This window comes from Condylura cristata, unplaced genomic scaffold (genome assembly GCF_000260355.1).
Source record: "Condylura cristata isolate star-nosed mole 26May11 unplaced genomic scaffold, ConCri1.0 scaffold00030, whole genome shotgun sequence".
NCBI lineage: Eukaryota > Metazoa > Chordata > Mammalia > Eulipotyphla > Talpidae > Condylura > Condylura cristata.
Genome location: NW_004567131.1, coordinates 20,476,702 through 20,498,165, shown reverse-complemented (window position 1 = coordinate 20,498,165; position 21,464 = coordinate 20,476,702). Strand labels below are relative to the sequence as shown.

Genomic DNA, 21,464 nt, shown 5'->3' with positions numbered 1-21,464 from the left:
TTACATTTGTGAAAGGATATATAAATTCTGCAAATGAAATAACATGGTTAAGTTAATCAATGTTTTTTGTACAATGAAACTTGCTTTAACTAACAAAGTTTTCAGCTGTCTTCTGAAATACTTCTTCAAAAATAGCTATGTTTGATTTTAGATAGCATTTTATAAGGTTATGCTTTTCTTCATTCAGACAACACTTACTGAACACTATTATGTCCCAGACATTTGTTTTGTTGTACAGATTTCTTGGAGAGAAGCAAAAATCATCTTATTTGGGACTTCTTCTTCTTCTTCTTTTTTTAAAGATTTATTTATTCATGCATATAGAACTGGGGTGCAGGCTAAAGGTTCAGGGACAGTGAGAGGATTAACCAGAGACAGAGTGGGTAGCAGAACAGGCAGGTCAATGAAATACACTGCTGAGGGGAACAGAGGATGGGTCAGGAGAGGTCTGCTGCACCATTTGGATCACCTCCAGGGTAGGGATCGAACTCATGCTGAAGTGGCTTTAGCTTCTCAGTACTGTGCTTTAACCCCCTGCACCTCTAGGGAGGTCCTTTTTTTTTTTTTTTAAGATTTATTTATTTATGCATACAGAACTGGCCAGAGGTGCAGGGACCGTGAGAGGCTTCACCAGAGACAGAATGGGGAACTGAACAGGCAGATTGACTAAGTACACTGCTGAGGGGAACAACTGTCAGGTCAGGAGAGGTCTGTTGGGCCATGTGGGTCACTTCCAAGCAGGGGATGGAACTCATACTGAAATGGCTGCAGCTAGCTTACAGTGCTGCGCTTTAACCCTTTGCACCACTAAGGAGGGCCTGGGGCTTCTTTTGATTATTCCAAATTATGTTTATTTTTCTGAGCTGTTGTTCTTTTCCTCCTCATACTTTGTAAACGTTTATGATTCACATAGGGTTGACAAGATGATGGCTCAAAGCGATACACATTTCTTTTTAATTTAAGAAGATGTGTACACTTTATGATAGGTGTTTTGGGTCAGCTGTCAGAGTGAAAAAGCTTCTTTTCCTTGTTTCCTCTGTATTGAGACTATTTTTCATTGTTAATATCCTGTCATATCATCTTCTATTTGTCATGCCACATAGCATGCCCCGGTATTTAGAGAAGCAACAAAACCCTCACCATGCCATTAAGAGGAGCTGGCTCTTGTACATTTAAAGACTAGTTTTACTCTTAGTTTTAAGAACACAAACTTTACTATAAAAATGCATCCAAACACATGGAATTATCTTTTAAATTTTATTTCAAAACTTATCTCCCAAGCTGTGCTCAAAGTTAACAGTATTGTTTTATGCTATCTTACAAGCCTATTTCCAGACAACCATGTCTTTCCACTCTGCACCTTACTAGACATTTCAGTGTCTCCGTTGGTTCATTACACTGTTGAAATACAAGTATGATGTCCATGTATAAAGATCTTCAGTCTTTCTGTGTTTTCTGAGATTACATTTTCTGGTTTGGCTTTGGTAATCATATTCTTTTATAATTTATTTTGTCTTGATTTAGTTCTTGTATACTACTCAAAAATATAAGCTGATCTTTCATAAAATTAAAAATATCAGTATACACATTAGCTAATGATGGGAAAATTCAGTTATTTGAGTTGCTGACTGAATTTAGACTTTATTCTTTCTTCTTAGACTGAAACTTGAGTTAATCCTATATTGAACATGGGATCCTTTAAACTGTCTGAATTGACTAAGTACAGGTTATGAAACAGAATTTTGTGTGTGGGATGCATAGGTAGGATGAACCTTCAGCAAAATTACAAAGTATGTGAAGTTTCCATTTATTTAATTTTTCATTTCATGTGTATTTCATAATGCATTGATCATCTGCTCAGTTTCAGGTGCCTGATATGAAGCATATTCCTCCCCCTCCCTTTTTCCATTTTCTGTAAATCATCCACCTCCTTTTTCACTTATCTCTTGCTTCTCAATGCAGTAACTCAGTGACCCCATGGTTGGGAACCATGTCACATTTCCATGTCCCAAGTGTTCACTCTCAGTATTCCCCAGATCTCTAGTTTCTCTATGCCAGATCTCCATGGACAACGTACAAATTTATGTAAGATGTGAATGATTTCATGGGTTGTCTCTAAAAGGAAGGAAGCAAATGAATACATATTGAGGGTCCAATGCATGCCACCTGCAATGTACAGCTCATTTGATTGCATTTAATCTGCACAGCAATTTGTGAATTTTGTCATAGAATCCCATTTTGTTAATAAGTGAATTGAAGACGAAAAAATAATCTGACTGCCTCATAAGCAGTTCTTCTTGGATTTCCCACTGTCATCTCAGATTCAGTGAGGTGAAAATTCCATGTTTTATGTTAATGTTCCTTGGCTTGGTCAATATCTTACCTGCAGCCAGTTGTGTAGGTCAACAATCCAAACGACATTGATTTAAGCCCTCCCGCCTTTTCCACACCCAATAAGCCCAACTGCATCATTCCATTTCATTTATATCTTCTCATTCTATTTTTCTTTACCTCTCCTGACAGCATTGTGTCAGATGATGGCGTAGTTACCCTTGTCATCTTCCCTACCATGTAGTTTATTCAGTGTACTCTTTCACTTCAACTGAGTCACTCTACCATATACTATCATTTATGTGAACTACTCCCAACATCTCCCCCCCACCAAAATCACTCACAAGAGTGGTAACAGAGCCCTTTGTGGTCTGACCTGCATATCTCTTCAAGTTTCTATCTCGCTGTTGTCCCCACGTGCTCTTGTGTCGATCACTTGCTATTTTCTTTTTTAGATTTTAGCCAGATTAGTGGGGATGAAGTGGTATCTCCTTGTGCTTTTGATGTGTATTTCCTTAATGACTACTATTGTTGAGTAACTTTCATGCACTATTTGTTTATTTTCTTTGGTGCACTCTATTCCTTATTTTACTATCAAATAATTTCCCAAAATATGCCGCATTTTGTTTATCATTTGTCAATAATAAACACTTGATTTGTTTCCAGTTTTTGGTTATTGTGAATGTTATTAATATGGACTTTTTTTTTGTCTTTTATCTTGTAAAAACTTATCTTGTAAAAACTTAGTAGTGGAACTGCTGGTTTATATGGTAATTTTAGGTTTAACATTTTGAGACATAGCCCATCATTTATGGACTACTTTTACATTTTCTTTGGAGAAATGTCTTTTCCAATCTTTAGCTTATTTTGTATTAGACTCATTTTATAGCTAAATTGTGAAAGTTCTTTTAGATTTTAGATATTAGTCCCTTATCAGATACACAATTTAAAAATAATATCTCCAATAATATCATTTTCACTTTCTTGCACTTTCCTGTGAGGACAGTACATTTTTTTTAAAGATTTATTTATTTATGCATACAAAACTGGGGTATAGGCTAAAGGTTTAGGGGCAGTGAGAGGATTAACCAGAGACAGAGTGGGGAACAGAACAGGCTGACTGACGAAGTACACTGCTGAGGGGAGCAGTGGATGGATTCAGGAGAGGTCTGCCTTGCCATGTGGATCACCTCCAGGGCTGGGATCGAATGCATGCTGAAGTGGCTTTAGCTTAGTTCTGTGCTTTAACCTACTGCGCTACCAGGGAGGGCCCAAAGACAGTATATTTTGATCAGAAATTTACTTATTTTTCTTTTGTCACTTGTGCTATTGGTATCATATTTAAATAGCCACTCCCTGACTCAAGGTCATGGACATTTACCCTTCAAGTATTGTCTTTGAACAATTTATTTAGGTCTATAATCTAATATCAATTAATTTTTGTATATGGTATGAGGTAGGCACTCAGCTTCGTACACAGTTGTCCTAACATCATTGAGGGAAAGAATAATCTTTTCTTTCTTGACTATCTTGGCAGCCTTGTCCAAAGTCATTTTATAAAAAGTGTAAGAGTTTATTTCTATACTCTTAGTTTTATTTCATTGATTTGTCTATCCTTTGCCAGCATAGCACACAGTGTTGATTACTGTACCCTTGCATTGACTTTTGAAATTGGAAAGTGTGAGCATATTCTGGATCTTACATTTTCAGTTCACCTTGAAAGGGTATAGCTTTCTAAAAGTGAAAGTGCCTTCATTCTTTTTGTCCCTTTAGATGCAATACTCAATTTTGACCAGTCCCTCTTTTCCATTTACTTCTTATTCCTCCTTTCATTTCAGCCCTTGCTTGTTCATATTTATTGACAGTTTGCCTCTGTAAGCAGGTTTCTCTATTCCAGTGCCTCTTTCAGGGATCACTTTAGTTGTTTCATTCAGGCCTTTTATTAGCATATGCAAATGTAGCCAGTATATTTTGGTCATAATTTAGATATACTGCTGTACTGTTTGTTTTTGTCTAACATTATCCAGTGGCACAGCTTTGTTAATATGTAAATATAAAGGTGAAATCTCAGTGGGAAACTGAAGGAAATTATAGGGACTAAGAGGTTGGAAGAAGCAGCCTAAAGAAGGGAAAGCATGATACCAAGATTATATGCAGTCTCATAACAGCCATATCCAAGTCATATAACAAATAAAACACTAGTACTTAAGAATATAGTCTTAGCCCTGTGAGTGCCTGACCAGTCATTCTGAAGAAATCTCTAGTTTTTCTGTTTCTTCTTCTATAAGGTGAGGAGTTATACAGGGGACATTTCTAAGGTCACATACAGCTTCAAGTTCTCTAATTATCTTCCTCCTCCCTCAAAGGAGCTCTTTATGATATGGCAGTGTGTGTGTATCTCATTGAGTATTAACAGGAATGGCATGTTCCCAAGCTGACCATATATAGCAAGGCAAATTTTTATTGAATATTTTTACTTTGTGTATGTAATTTTTGATGTGCCTCTTTTATCTTAGGGTAATGAGATATAGCCCTTTTCCAGAGTTTTAGTATATATGATGACAGGTGACATATATACAGTTATATGACTAATGATAAAACATGGTTTATGGCATAAAGTGACATTGCTATTAATATTCAGTGGAGAACTCAATCCCTGAAAAATGGAGATGTAAGGGAAGGTTTCTTGAAGGAGGGAAAGGAGCTTCATGGAGTCTTCAAGAAGGACTGTTGAAGAACAGGAAGAACTCATAGAGGAGAGGATTTCAGGAGACTGATGTCATACTCTATAGGAGTTTAGTTTGTCTTAAAACTGATGTGGAGTGGCCCTTCCTGGTGGTGCAGCGGGTTAATGCACTGCAAAAGAAGCTTAAGCCACTTCCGCATGAGTTCGATCCCCGCCTGCCCAGGAGATCCACATGGCATGGCAGACCTCTCCTGACCCGCCCACTGCTCCCCTCAGCAGTGTACTTCGTTGATCTGCCTGTTCTGCTCCCAACTCTGTCCCTGGTGAATTCTCTCACCCTCTGCATCTCTGGCCTGTATCCCAGCTCTGTATGAATAAATAAATAAATCTTTAAAAAAAAAGTGATGTTGGCCCTCCCTGGTGGCGCAGCGGGTTAAAGCACAGCACTGAGAAGCTAAAGCCACTTCCGCATGAGTTCGATTCCCGCCTGCCCTGGAGGCGACCACATGGCGTGGCAGACCTCTCCTGACCCGCCCACTGCTCCCCTCAGCAGTGTACTTCGTAGATCTGCCTGTTCTGTTCTCCACTCTGTCTCTGGTGAAGACTCTCACCACCCCTGAGCCTCTGGCCTGTACCCCAGTTCTGTATGTACAATTAAATCTTAAAAAAAAAAAAAAAGTGATGTGGAGTAATTAAAGGTAAAATGTAGTCATCATACTTACAATGTTAAAAAAAAACAACTCTCCTTTGTTCCTGGAGGTGATTTCACTGTTTTTGTTTTACCCATTTAATACAATAAAGAGGAAGATATATGGAGAGTTGGTGGAATTTTCCAAGTTATCACCATTGGTGAATGAAGGAACTAGGTAGGTATCTAATCTCAAGGCTGTCTCCATTGCCTACTCTTGTCAGGCTCACTGAAAATTTTCCTTAGGGTGATTAATCTGGTGATCTCAAGCAAAAGGAGTAACAGAAGGGCTGTTAGTGCAGTAGCCAGGAGTGAAGGGATGATGTAAAGCTAATATTTATTTGAAGCTCTTAATTCGTTTGATCTTTTAAGGTGGAAACAGAATGTTTTTATGCTTTGGAATTCATAGATCACTGTATTCTTGATAGCAAAGTATTTCTTTAGCTTACAACATGGATTCATTGTAAACTTATTTATTCTAAAATCAGTTTTTTAGCAAAGTATCTTGATTTTATTTTTTACTTCATTTCATGCACACTAAAAGATACTTTCTCCTCTACTATCCAGCCAAATTCTCGAAAGAGTTATCCATACACTCTGTCTTCCACTACCATCTTTAACATTGATCCTGTCATCAACAACAAAACACATGCCAGATCCAAAAGACATTTTCTTTTTGCATTTTGTTCAACATCTTACCCTTACCAGTATTTTGAAATTATAGACCATTCTTATACTTGATTTCTATATTATTTTATTTGTTCTTTCAGCTCCTTCCTCCTCATCTCCATATCAATCCATCCTCAAGTTTTGTTTGTATTTTGGAAATCTTTTTCTCTAGGATAAGGAAGCCTCTGCTCACATTTTGCATACAATATACAGTATAAATAACTGGCTATTATCAGATGCAATTTGTTTGCTTCTTCATTATCTCTCCTTGGGAATATTATCGTGACTTTCACCAGTTTTTCATATACCATGCTGGTATCCTTCTCATCTTTTCTCTACACAATAACTGGATTGACTTTCTTAACATGAAAACTGGATTATCATTTATGGTCACAGTTCACTGCTATTGCTCATACCCTTGTACTCATCTTTTCAGAATCTGTGGGGTTTTTTTATTGAATTCAAAACAAAAGCTCAAGGCCTGACCACTCCCTGCTTCTGGTGTCATTGCACAGTATGCCTCCTCTTGGTTCTTTCTGCCATATTGGTCTTTTACATCATCACCGTCACTGTACTTGCTTTAGCCACAGAACCTGGATGATGCTGTCCCTTCTCTGCTACTCCTAATTAATGTGTGCTACTCCATATCAGACACCCCTTTAGGAAGACCTTCCTGAACTACCTGCTGCTGTATTGCAATGGGATTCTCCTTCATTATTGAGCACAACTATGCATTTCCATTGGGTGTTTGTAGTTAATTTACATATCTCTTTACTCTGTGACCCATACACTTTATAGAGTGTGAAACAATGACAGAGAAATTCTTTCTCAGGAGGAACTAAGAATCTTTCTGAACAGTTTTACAAATAGACCCAGGCTCAGTGTAGGAACAAATATTTGGAAAGAATAGTCAGTTTTCTGGGCTCTGGACCAGATACTGTCTTAGGCTGACTTCAAGCATTTTATTTTTGACCTTTTTTGTTTGTTTGTTTTCCACTGTCATTAATTTTACTTTAAGTTGGTTTCCTCCAAGTGTGGCTGCGTTCCCATTAGAACATCTTAAAGGAAGTGTTTTGACTATGACAGGAGACATTTGTAAATGGGGAAAATTTTATGTGAACTGAAAGAAAATAGAGTATCGCAGGAGGGATTTGCTAGTGGGTTATTTGTGGTGTCAGCATTATTATTATTAGACTAAACTACTTATCCAGCCAGCCCCTTTATCATAAAAAAAAATGGACAAGATATCTTTGAGTTTTTAATAACTATTCCCATATGTGAAATGCTCAGTAAAGAATGTTATATGTTGGAATAGGTGAGAAAATAATGATAATGATGAACAGCTGAATACCAGAGACATTTTGTGGGGATGGGGTGGAGAATGGTATAAAAAACAGTGGAGGGAGGGACATGCACTGGACTATGTTGATGGCACATGGGTGATTTTGTGATTGGAAGCCCAAGGGGATTGTAACTGAGATGGAAAAATGCACAAAATGATGTAAAATAAACTATTATATTAAAAAAAGAAAAAGAAAAGAAAGAATGTTATATGTTAATATATCAATACATGATCACTATTATCATTATTAAACTGGTAAGAACAGATAATATATGTGATCTTAGACAAAAGGCTGAGGAGCAATACTAAATTATCATTCAGTTTAATATTTTCCTAGAATACAATTAATATATTTCTAAAAGTAGTTGGCATCTGTAATAGAGATTGAAAGGCCTTGAGTAACAACAAAGCTTTAATACTTTTCATCCCAAGCCTCTACGTAGCGAAACATGTTCACATTGATAAGCCCCAGTTTTGCCTTTGTGGTGCATTTCATATGGATTCTGCCACATTTTTGAAAAGGACCTTCCTGTTCAGTTTGTTCTGTTTGAACATTCTTTGTTCTTTTCATGATGGAAAATAGGTCACAGAGAGCAAAAAAACATTAATCATTAACATGCTAGATTTACAAACTTCCAGTGCATTATTTGCAATAGGAGAGGAGTTAACTTGATATAAGTCTGCAGCTTGTCACTCACCTTTCAAGAGACAAGCTGGTCAAATCACAGTTAACTCTGAGTTGCCTGAAAATGAATCAACCTGATTATAGACAGAACAAGTTACACATCCTGTCCTTTCTTCTGATTGTTTAGCCCCCAACTGGAACTAAATAAGGGCTGACAAGCTCAGGGTAGGACTGAACAATTCTCATCACTTGGGCAAGCCTGAGTGCAGAGATGAAAAGTCAGGATGTGGAGGGAAGCCAGAGGCCAAAAGGAGATTATAAGTCGACAGTTCCCTTAGGCCCTGCAGTAACAGGAGCTGAGTCTGGCGCTGGAGCCAAAAAGTAGAAAACGATGAATTCTACCTTGAAGCCACAAGACCTGTTCTGGAAGAGCGCCTGAGATGGGAGCTCAGCTGCATGGCTATGGAACACTTAGCGCCCATTTGTGCAAGCAAATCAGGCTCATTAAGTGATGGTGATCAGAACTAGCCTCCTGCCTGTAGGACCATCTGTGCAGGACAGATTCCCTTCCACGTACAGGAGACCTGTGCAGTGTTACATATGGCATTGCTGTAGCTGAAATCTACAACTAAAACTTGGCTTGGTAAGGTGAAGATAATGAAATAGTGAAAGCTTTTATAAAGAAAGTGCCATAAACACTAAGTGTGCTGGACTATTTTCTTTATGAAATGCTTCCCAAAGTAACATGCTGGTATAATTATGGATAAGATTGATTTAGCATACCATAGCAAACCCAGTTTTCATGGGGTTTGGTGTGTTAATTCAAGACAAAGTATGTTTCCAAGTAATGTTTATGAGAAAAAAGTTTCTCGCTCTGCCCTTTTCCTCCCCAACAAAATATGTAACTAAATAGAAGTAAAATCTCTGTCAACAAAGTTTTTATATAAATGACTTTTTAATATGTTCAACAATAAAGCAGTGACCTTAGATTTTGTTTTGATCTGCAAAGTAAAATATATTCAGAAATCTCAACATCCATCTTAACAGGTGGTTTTGTATTTTAAATGGTGTTTTCCACACTTACATAATTTACAGTTGACTTCTACTTAATTTTTGAAAGGCAGGACCAACCCTGTGGCCAGATTGACATCAAGCACCTTGAGAGGTCAGTTTGGTCATAGCTCTGTGCTTATTCCATATCACACCTGAAGTCAACCAGATGGCTGAACAGCTCTCTTATTTTCAATTCTCTCCAGACCTGCTTTTCACAATGTAACTTCTAGTTCTGTTGATGCAATGTGAGCTCACTTCCCCCTTTATGATTTTTAAGAAAAGCAAAAACAAAATAAAACCAGGTAACTACTTCATTATGGCAGTACCATTACTCTCTCACTTCTTGTACAGGCTACTCCCTATGTCTGTCTCTCCTAATGTTAGTAAGCTTCCCACACTTTATTTGAATATGTATGTAACAGTCTGTACATTGTAGTGACCTTGAACTATGGTCATCACCTGATAACTTCTCTGCAAATGTGTGCTGAGTTGTTCTAAGTTTGGTTCTAGTTCTGTATCCTAAGTTTGGTTCTAGTTCTGTATCTTAAAGCTATACAAGTCAAATATAATTTCTCCTGAGTCCATATTAGAAACAGCAAGTGAATCCCCTGAAACTGTTATTTATTGTCCAATTGCACAATATTACTTCTTTATTGGTCTAAGATTTCCATTCTTCTACCTGGATAGCTGGTTTCTCAGTGTGTCTTTGAGAGCAGTTTCCACAGCAGCCTGATGAGTGCTGTATCACAGAGTAAACTCTGTCTCCTTCCTCTCCAGCCAATATTATTTTTTTTTTAAGATTTATTTACTTATGCATACAGAACTGGGATACAGGCCAGAGGTGCAGGGGTGGTGAGAGGATTCACCAGAGACAGAGTGGGGAGCAGAACAGGCCGAAGTACATTGCTGAGGGTATTAGTGGGTGTGTAGGAGAGGTCTGCCTTGCCATGTGGGTCACCTCCAGGGCGGGAATCAAACTCATGCTGAAGTGGCTTTAGCTTCTTAGTGTTGTGCTTTAACCCGCTGCGCCACTAGGGAGGGCCCTAATATTCTTTTAATGATACTGTTTCAGAGAACTTTAGAACTTAAGAAAATCTAAGACTCTGATGAATTATATCATCAATTGCAAACCTGTAAATCTTGTTCATTACGTAATGCTTTTGACCTGGAATAACTTGTTGTTAGCTCCCAATACCAAACTTTTCATCCTTTCCCAACTTTCAGAGTTATGGGTGCATGTGCATGCACACACACACATAGTTCAATGCAACTACCTGGCATGATGAATGTGTGTGAAGGCCAAGCTGCAAGTCTTCTACATGACACACCATCAGCATTTTCATGATGTGAAAGACCCTTTGAGCTCATAACACCATCTACCTTTTTATCCTTTCTTTTTTAAACATTTATTCATTTATGCATACAGAACTTGGGTACAGGTCAGAGGTGCAGGGGTGGTGAGGGGATTCACCAGAGACAGAGCAAGGAGCAGAACAGGCAGATGGACAAAGTACACTGCTGAGGGGACAGCAGGAGCAATAGGAGAGGTCTGCTGTGCCCTGTGGGTCACTTCCCTGGCCAGGGATCGAACTCACACCGAAGAGGCTGCAGCTAATTTCCTAGTGCTGTACCTTAACCCATTGTGCCACAGGATACCTCTTCTTTCATTTTTTAATATATGTTTTTGGTTATGAATTTGAAGATTCTAGAAAAAAAACCTGAAGTATAGGTAGCAAGATAACGGTGATTTGAATGCGAACATGTTGATCATCTTAATCTTGTCCAAGGTCTGAGTAGGGAGCATGTCACACCTGGTACTTTACATGGTATCCTTTGAGAGTGGGTTCTAGAGGAAGGTTTTAATCTTGACTTGGCATTTTCATTCTCTTACACTTGGTAAGGAGACTTACACAGCTTTCACTCTGCCATTCTCAGTTCTTGGCTAAGATCCCTATAATGAAAGACAGATTAACAAGGGAATAAAAACAAGTTTATTAACATGTATACTTCATATATATATATGGGAGACTTTAGGAAAAATGAGTGATTTAGAAATCAGACTTAAACAGCAGCTTACTAGGGTCACAGGCTTCGTAGGGAAAAGTGTGTGAGTTAGGCTAGATGAATGAGCGCTTAGGAGAAGTGTGACAGTTTGTGACAAAGTTCTCCAGTCTCTCCTGTGGTGAGTCCTTCTTATCTGGTTGATGAAACTGCCAGCAGGGGATTTATGACAGCTGAGTTCCTTTTGGAGAATCTGTCGTTAGGCAAAAAAGTAAAGGTAAAAAACAAACCCTCTGCTTGCTTTTGCAGTTTTTCAAGTACCTATTATTATTTTCAAAATAGTCAATATACCAAAGTGTCATATTTGAGGGTAGGTAGCATATTCTGCTACTCTTCAAATTATCCTTATGAACGCTTATATTTTCTGCCTTGATCATAATAAACATAAAGGAAGGACAATGCCTGTTTTATTCATAGTATGTAGACAACTTCTCACAGTGCTAAATGCCTACCTGCATGCTAAACTAATACAAGCAAATGAAAGAATATGTCAAACATGGCCTACTTTCCTTTCATAAACCTGAATTGTCCTCAACTGTAAAGTTAGTGTTAATTGTACTGGTAGTCATTGTGGGGCTTACAGATAGCCTGTATGGGGCTTACATATAGCTTGGTCTGGCTACATTTGTGACTTTAATGAAGGAAAAGAAATTTGACTGTTTTAGCAATGGTTACAATGGTAAATAAATCCCTTGGAATTTATATAGGTGCTTATGCTTTAAAACACTTTTTCTGAAGACTCCCACCTCATAGAATCGTAAGAGTGGAGTCCCAAAAAAGGTAGCTCTTTATTAATACCCTATCTGGCCCACTTCTCATTAGGGAGGCTTAAAGCATTTGATAGGTAGAAGATATGCCCCTGAGCTCCAGGCTGAAAGTCAGGTCATTAGTATGCAGTGTCCTTTGGTGCTCCACTCCTTAAGCCTTAAGCAGTCATTAACATTTCATGGAAATCCAGGAAGCATTCCATTTAGAACTGAAGATTTTGGCCTGAGACTTGAAATGAATCCAAAACAATACAAATAAATAAATAAACAAAGGGACTAGTCAATCATAGAGTATAAAATTAAAGTGAATTCCCATAGTTTTATCAATATCCCTTTCTCAAACATTTATTACAATATCTGTAATTCAAAGGTGATTTTGCACATTTGCAGATTCTATCTTTCAGATCAAGGTACAAGGTTTTAAGCCAAATTCTTCCAGAAGCAACCTAATTTTTGAGAGTTAGGAACTTTTAAAAATACATGTATTTATGCTTTCAATCTGGAACTACAGGAAGTACTCCATTTTTTCCTGGAGGTGGAAGGGAGTGTTTTCTCCTTTTGAAACTGCATTATGGGGGAGAAAGTTACTGATAATTATGACACAGCAAAGGTTAGATCATGAACAAGTCAGTGACCTTGACCCCTGGTCGATACAAACTCCTTGTGAAATGAGAAGCTTGACTGCCTCAATTATACTTATATAGGGTTTGAAGCATTCTGTCAACTGTATTTTAGCCTTTGAGTAGTGGCTGGGCAAATACTCAGAAAGGTGCTACCAGCTTTCTGTTGCTCTGGTGTCCTACTGGAAAGCCACCTGAAGGAAGAATCCCATATGAGAAAATCACTTTGCAATTACAGCAGACTATAGTGTAAATTGGAAATGCTTCACCATCAAAAAATATAGCTTGAGGGACAGTGTATAAGTCCTGATCTGCTTCTGAAGGCCTGAGAACGAGGAGCACCCATGTCTGACAGCAGGAGAAGTGGGGTGTCTCACCTCAAGTATGGAACACATTTGCCTTCCTCTGCCTCTTTATTCTATTCAGGCTCTCAGCAGATTGGATGGTGCCCACCTGCATCTGTGAGGACAACATTTCTGTTCAGTCTACTAATTCAAATGCAAATCTCTTCTGAAAACATAGTCACAGACACTTCCAGAAATAATGTTTAGCAACTACGTAGTATCCCTTAGCCTAGTCCAAAACTAATGTAAAGCTAACCATGACATCTAGTCAGTACTAACATTGTCTTTGTTTCTTAATTTCTCCTTCTCTTTGTACAGGAGCAGTGAAAAATTGGCATGCCCATAGTGAATAGAACCTCATTGACTTTTGAGTCCTCAGGGATCAGAATTGACTGTCCTTTGGGGTGATGGGGTAATGAAATAACAGCTATAAACACTCCGTTTTGTTTCGTTTGTTATAAGCAACTCCACTTTATACTAACACTGGCTATTACAGTGGTCTCCAGCATACTGAGGTGGGAAGCTACCAAGAGCATCAGCTTATAATTTTACTACTGAGATGAAGACTTAAAAAGTTCCATTAATATATGATCTAAGGAAGGTTTCTAAAATGCCATTTTAGATAATTCTGATACTTTTCCTGGGAGGTTACTATGAGTGATTAGGTATTTAACATTGATTTTTGAGAGTAATTTCTTAGAAAAGGCTAGGCCAACTCTGACACATGCATACCATGGGATGCTACTCCAGAAAAAAAAAAAAAAGGAATAAGCTGTTATTAATACAGCAGTGTAACAGAAATTATAAAAACAATATGCTGAAGGAAAGAAATCTTACACAAAGCATACATACTATATGATTGTTTTTTATATAAACCTAGAACAAGCAAAACTAATCTGTGGTTAAAAAAAAAATCAAAAAAGCGTTTGCCTTAAGAGGGGGTTGGCAACATTCTTGATAGGAGATTGGGTAACAAAAGCGCATATGTAGCTTTATTGTATGCAAATTTTATCCCCAAAATGTAAACAAAATAATGACAATCATAATGAAAAATTTGGGGTGAAGTATACTAGTACCTACAATTAACTTAGAATTGCAGAAACTACAACAAAAATAAATTGATAGGTAAATACACAATAAGGCATATATACTAATTGTCACATTCGGGTAGTTTTTCAAGTGTTCATTTTCCAGATCTCTCAACTTTTTTGTCAATTTAAAACACTAAAAATACAGTTTCAGAAGAAATCTGTTTACATAAAACATGGAGGGTAATCTGGATAGTGTTTTAAATGATGCAATATTGTTTAAAGTACTGGACATTCTTAAAGAAATTACATTTCTTGTCAAGTTAAATGAGAATTTGTTACATTGCCTTTTAACAAAATACTGTTAAAAGACATAAGTTGTAAACACATAGGGATTTCTGAATTTGCCACATGTCATATGGATTCTTATGAAATAAAATTTATAATTAAAAACTACTTAGTGTCCTGGTTTTGACTACATAGGGCTTTAGTTTTCATTTTTTCTTAATCCCTGTGAACTCTCTTTTAGAAATGATGGATTCTGAAATGCAAAGAGGAGTAGTAAGCAGGTGATAAAATTCAAAGAAGAATAATGTATATTTTAATGGTATAAATTAACTCCAATAATATCATTGGTATAAATTAACTCCAATAATTGTTGTAAAATAGTATCCAGTATTGACTTTTCATACTCTAAGAATTACTGGACTAGAGGAAGACTAGCGTGGGTTCAGAATGACCATGATAGATGAAGGCATTGGACTTTTTTCAAATACACAAAGTTCAGCAGAAACCTGTATCCAAATCCACTTTTCAGGACGAAAACCAAGGAAAAATGTGGAATGGAGAAGGAATAGGTCTGAATCTGTGATTTTGGACACAGAATGTTCTGTTCACTGAATATTCACTGCCCCTTGTGTAATGAATGGAATCAACTTTGAGATGTACCTGTACATACACACACACATATGTGATGTATGTATATACATACACCTATACATATATATAAAGTATGTTATGTACACATTTAAATATATCTTTAAGTAATTAACGAAATAAGTATATTTTTAGGGAGGGTCAAGAAAACTAAAATAATTAAAAAATGTATTTATGAGGAAAATCTGAAGAAAGAAAAAAAATTCTCAAAATGCTTCAAGACAGAAGATTCAGGATTTCCTTGCTTCCCATTTTCAATTACATCGAGTGCTTTATGAGGAGTTACTATGAAAAACTAACAAGGGAAATTGATTTAAGCCATACTTCACTGTGTATGGAAAGTATCTCTTGACTTCAAGGTTGATTAAACTCTAGAGTAATTAGCAAGAAATATGATGGAATCTACACATTGGGAAATTATATAAAATATAAATTGTGGTGGTTCTATGTTCATCTGCCAGAGGTTGAGGGCAAATTCAGATGATTTCTTGAAGAAACTCCCTGGATCTGCAGTCTAATATTTCACTCCACAATAAGGCTTTGAAGTTAGCTTGAAACTACATTATGTATTTCAGGACTTTCTATTAGAAATGACAGTTTAAAATATGCTTTGATTAAAAATTCACTAATGGCCCTTCTTGGTGGCGCAGCGGGTTAAAGCAAAGCACTAAGAAGCTAAAGCCACTTCTGCATGAGTTCGATGCCCACCTGCCCGGGAGGTGACCACATGGTGTGGCAGACCTCTCCTGACCTGCCCACTGCTCCCCTCAGCAGTGTACTTCGTAGATCTGCCTGTTCTGCTCCCCACTCTGTCTCTGGTGAAACCTCTCGCCGCCCCTAAGCTTCTGGCCTATACCCCAGTTCTGTATGCACAAATAAATAAATCTAAAAAAAAAAAATTCACTAATGTACAGCAGCACCGCTATGATACTGTAGTCGATATGTGCTGAGTTTTTAAATGTTCTTATCACAGAAAAAAGTACAAAAACTAGCAGTATTAGTGGATATATTAACTAGTGTGATTCTGATGATTTTTTACAATATTGATGCATCTCAAAACATGAAGTTGTAGACCTTAAATATAAACAATTTTAAAGTTTTTATTTTTGAACTATACCTCAGTAAAACTAAACAAAGTCACTGTATTGAATGATTCTCCTTTCATTAGTTTTGTCTCATAATAAGTGATTGCATATTGCTTTGGTGACCTTGTAACACTGTGCTTAATTTAGTTTCTTACTTTATTTTTATTATAAACAGAGTGTATTCTGTCATTTTTTTCTTATTTTATAACATAATGAAAAGGGAGATTTTAATATTTAAATATAATATTATTGTATTAATGAGTGCTTTCTATTGGTGAAAGGGCCCCTACTTGAAAATAAGTATGAATAACAGCCTTTGCTTCTTATCCTGCTAATATCCCATTTCAACCTGCAAGGCCAGTTAGAAAGAAATGAAGTAAAATTGTTTTCTTTATGAATGACTAATCTTTCTGAGAGTCAATATGGCAAAATCTTCTTTTGCATTTTCCATTGTAGTCTCTCCTTTTGATTTCTTAATCTTATTCCTTGACTTATTTGACTTTTATCCTTTTCAGAACAAAACTTGCTGCCTGTTGTGATGCTGTGCAAAACTTCGTTGTTTCTCAAAATAACACTCCAGTTGGGACTAACATCAGTTATGAGGTGGAGAGTAAATATGAAATTTTAATTAGACAGAACATTTTTAATATGTTTCCAGTGGTGAGTAAAGATTTGCTGTGGTTTATTTGTGAGAGCATTCCAGGTGAATTTACTCTTTCACTTTAAATTATAGTAATGCAGGTGTTAATTAAAACACTATATTAACACTCTGGTATGTTTTATAAAATATGTGTAGCAGTCCATTTTTAAAAGGCATTTCTGAATGCAGACTGGCTCTGTAAGGAATGGTATTTATCCCTTAAATGATAAGCTCTCTAGTCCTTGAGTCTTCATGACTCATCTTGAAGGAGATGAGGTACTTAGGCTCTCTGCATAGTAATTACTGGCACTTGGATGATGTCCATTTTTCACCTGGAATAAGATTCTTGCAGTTGTCAGGCTGGTTGACTAAATCAATTACTTTACAAAGAACTGCAGGTTTATGTGGGGGAAGTAAATATCTGAGAATTTGTGGTCAATAAACACAACCTCTGTAAGACAGGGATTTTTGTCGTGTGTGTTCATAGATCTATCCAGAGCTTCTAGAACACTCCCCAGTGTACTCACTACATATTTGTTAAATAAACTAATGAATATTAATATGGTATCATTATAAGAAGAAACTCATCCCTTCATATAAATCCAGTGGGGGGATGGATTTTGTCATGAAGAACATTCCACTGCTTATAAACATACACTCTTGGGCATCATTGGTTAAAAACAATCAGGCCAAGTTAGTATTGTCAAAAATAGGGTCACTTTAGAAATGCTATAGACTATTTGATACTTACAAGTAATTCCCTTCTGTTTGATCTTTGCCTTCTTCCAAGTTATTTGCTTGTCATGTATGTTTTCCCAATTTTTTTTATATTACAATTCAAAGGAGCATGATTTTTTTTTTGAGAATAAATAAGAAATAAATAGAAAACTACAGAGTCAAAAGAAACTTACCACAAGGAAAGGAGGAAAATATAGCTTAAGCAGCACTCTAAAAAATGCCCTCATGATGCATTGAAATGACCAATAGTTGAACAGATAAGAATAGCTAAAGAATATGTTCCCTATCAGGGAACGTCTTGAAAAGTTCCACAATGAGCCTCGTGTTCAGTAATTTTTGCTAGTATTTTCTTGCTTTACACTGACCAGAACAAACAGGTCCCTTGCCTCTGTTGGACCCTCTAAAATTAATACCATAACCTAGTTTTGTTAATTCTATATGTGATTAAGAGCATTCATTTTCCAAGGTTGTACTGATTTTTAAGTCTGTGGGTGAGGAGGAAATCAGTACAGTAACAATAGCAAAACTTGTCTGTGTTGCTTCAGTATTTGCACTCAATGAACATGACTTCTGGTAAAGAGTATCTCTTCCCACCTAGCTACCTTCACTCACCCTGCTGTGCTCTGCCCCACTCAGGCCTGCTCTGCTTCACTTGGGTGCCCAGGACTTGGGCCACATGGCAGGATGCAATAAATGCATTTGAATGATGTGAATGTCATTTCCTTCAAAAACTTTCTAAGTTACTTGAAAAGGAAAATGATAAAGTTGGCTTTCAACCAGACTGAGAAATGAGCAGGCAGTTGAGTGGCACAAATTTGCATTTTCTTAGCAGGTTTATTTTAGGTAATACTGCAGTTTGTAATTTATTTAAACTCTTACTGAATATGAGATCCCAAAGCATTTGGATGTTTTCCCCCAGATGACCAAGAAACCAGAGAAAAACATTCATTATTTCGAATGTTTAATTGGAGATTGGTTTCCCTCAGTAATCTTTTCCATTGTATGAGAAATCACATATTTGCATTCTGTCCTATCTATAAAATTCAGGATTTATTGTGCTTCTGTTAGTAAGCACTGTCTGAAGACATCTTGAGCTAGAAGTGCAGTGAGTCGAGATAACCTGAGGTACCCAAAAACCATCCATTGAAAAGCCAGACAATATGCTAAGCCTTGCAGATATAAAAAGATATAAAAAGAAATAAGACTTGTACTTAAGTTAACATTTTTCCACTGAGAGAGAGGAGAAGCATCACGTGGTGAGTAAGGTCAGGGGCTCTGGAGCAGACTGCCTGCATTTGAAGGCACATTGCCACTGCTTGCCAATCCTTAAACTCCTGCCTCCATTTCCCCATCTGTGAAACTCCTGTGGTGGCTGTGTTCATCAGGTATGCACTGGGAATGGTAGCTCATGCATACTGAGCACAGTATGATTTTTAACTTTTAGAGACAAACCTAGAAGTGCTAAAACAGGTTTTTGTGTTTTGTTGGTTGTTGTTTTTTGCTTGCTTGGTATCTCCTAGATGCAGTATTGGGAACATAGTGTTGAGGGGTCTCTTGGATTGCCCAGAACTGCCTCAACCCGAGATATTTCCAGTGATGCTAATCAATGACAATTATAAGCTGTCAATGCTCTTACCATGGTCAGTGTTGATTTATCGAAAGTTTCACAACCAGATCACAAATTCCAGAACATTTACTTGTTGGCTCCCACGTGTAGGTGGAAATAGGCTCCAGCACAATGCTGGGAGTTACATAGGATGGGCGGTTGGGTCAGCAAGCTCTTAGAGAAAGGTCACTGTGTGCATTGCCTGGTGTTAGGTCTGCCAACGAGGAGCAAGATTTAAAGTGGGACACACACTTTGTGCCCTTGAGAAGGTACACTTGAATTCCAGAGACAAAGGGGTAAATCAGGACCTCATCACTATGAAGTCTGAGCTGGCATCCCAGCTGCTGATCAAGGTCACAGCTTGACTTCAGGGAAAGCTACCAACAAAGAAAAGGTATTAAACTGAAAAGTTATGCTTCAGACGAAGGAGGATTCGAGTAAATCTTCTAGGGAAAGCAAGTTGGGTTCTTGGAGGAAATAAAAAGGATTCGTTCTTGGAAATTAATTGAAAATAGGTCAGTTCAGATCTAGAAGGACTCCCTGAAACACCCTTGGGGGTCATAGGTGAGTGGGGCCAGCATATATCTCATACCATCCCTGACCCTTAACTTTCACTCAATTAACTATTCATTTTATTTCCAAGAATAGAGAACAATGCTTCTTTCTAAATGCTTTATTTTCCCTTTTTTGCTGAAAACATTCTGTGTTGGTAAGGTCCAAAGTGGCTTTTGCCATTCTCTTTTTATTTACTTCATTATGTGACCTAAGTACATTATATTACATGTTACATACAAATATGCATTTATTACATTAAACTGCATATGATAGGCTACCTATTTCTTTCAAGAGAAATGAAACTTAGGTTTATAGAACTTTTTATTATAGTCATAAGGTGATCAGCATGCTCTAGTGTTTCTGCTTCTGCTTGTTGCTCTACCTTCCTTAGTATGTATAAAAATTAAGCTACATGAGTTAAGCTGATGGTAATGGTGTTTTAAAACTAAATATCTTTTTTTCTTTTTTTATTTTATAAGTTTATTTTTACATCATTTTGTACATTTTTTTTTTTGCCAGCTCAATTGTAATCCCCGCGGGTTTCCCATCACCAAGTCACCCATGTGCCATCACCATAATCCCGTGCACTTCCCTCCCCACCCTCCTGTTTTTGATCCCATTCCCCACTCCACCCCCACAAAATGTCTCTGGTATATGGTTATTCATTATTTTTGTTATTTTTCTCGCCTGGCCCATTATACTCCTGCTATGAGTGAAACCATCTGCTATTTTTCTTTCTCTTTCTGGTTTATCTCACTAAGCATCATCTTTTCCAGCTCCATCCAAGTTGCTGCAAAAGACATGTGTTTCTCTTTTTTGATTGTTGAGTAATATTCCATTGTATATATGTACCACATCTTTTTTATCCAGTCATCTACTTTGGGGCATTTGGGCTGCTTCCATGTTTTTCCAATTGTAAATAAAGCAGCAGTAAACATGGGGTAAGGTATCTTTTTCAATCAGTGTTTTTGTGTCTTTTGGGTAGATACCTAGGAGTGGGATTGCTGGGTCGTAGGGAAGTTCCATGTTTTGCAAAAACTAAATATCTTTTTATAGTGTTTTTTTTTACTTTCTCCTGATAGTCCCAGCCATTAATGGAGTACCCTTACAATCAGTGTGCAGTAGTTGGAAATGGAGGAATCCTGAATAAGTCTCTCTGTGGAGCTGAAATAGATAAATCTGACTTCGTTTTTAGGTAAGAGCTGTCAAGCTGGTTTCTTTGTATCCAAAGATCAGTTGGGGGATAGAGTTAAGAAAATGCATGCAAATTTCAACTTTGAGCCAGTGTTTAAATCTACAAATTATCTTGGTAGGGTTTCCTGAAATGTTGAATAAATCACAACCCTTAAGAATGCTGATACCTGAAGGATCAAAACGTACTGTGATCACTTTTCAGAAACTCTGGATGAAGTGATGGTAGAAGAGGGTATGTGCTGAAGGACTATCAGAGCTTTCAGTACATTCATGTTAGCATAGCTCCCTGGGAAGCATTCTAGGTCTCCTACTCATCTTGAGGACATTTGCACCTGTTTATTGCTGCATTATTTATAATAGGGAAGATGTGGAATGAACCCAAATGCTCAAAAACAGATGACTGGATCAAGAAGATGTACATATACACAATGGAATACTACTCAGCAATCAGAAAAAGATAAACTCATGCCATTTGCAGCAACATGGATGGAGCTGG

At 37.2% G+C, this 21,464-nt stretch overlaps 1 protein-coding gene across 1 annotated transcript in view; it reads left to right on the top strand.

Moving 5' to 3' along the window:
- ST8SIA6 (ST8 alpha-N-acetyl-neuraminide alpha-2,8-sialyltransferase 6) overlaps positions 1-21,464 on the top strand; it is a 90,367-nt gene that overhangs the window by 63,436 nt on the left and 5,467 nt on the right. The window contains exons 5-6 of the mRNA XM_004691277.2: positions 16,751-16,895; positions 20,857-20,969. Coding sequence (XP_004691334.1) covers positions 16,751-16,895; positions 20,857-20,969 — 258 coding nt within the window. The remainder of the gene's footprint in view (positions 1-16,750; positions 16,896-20,856; positions 20,970-21,464) is intronic.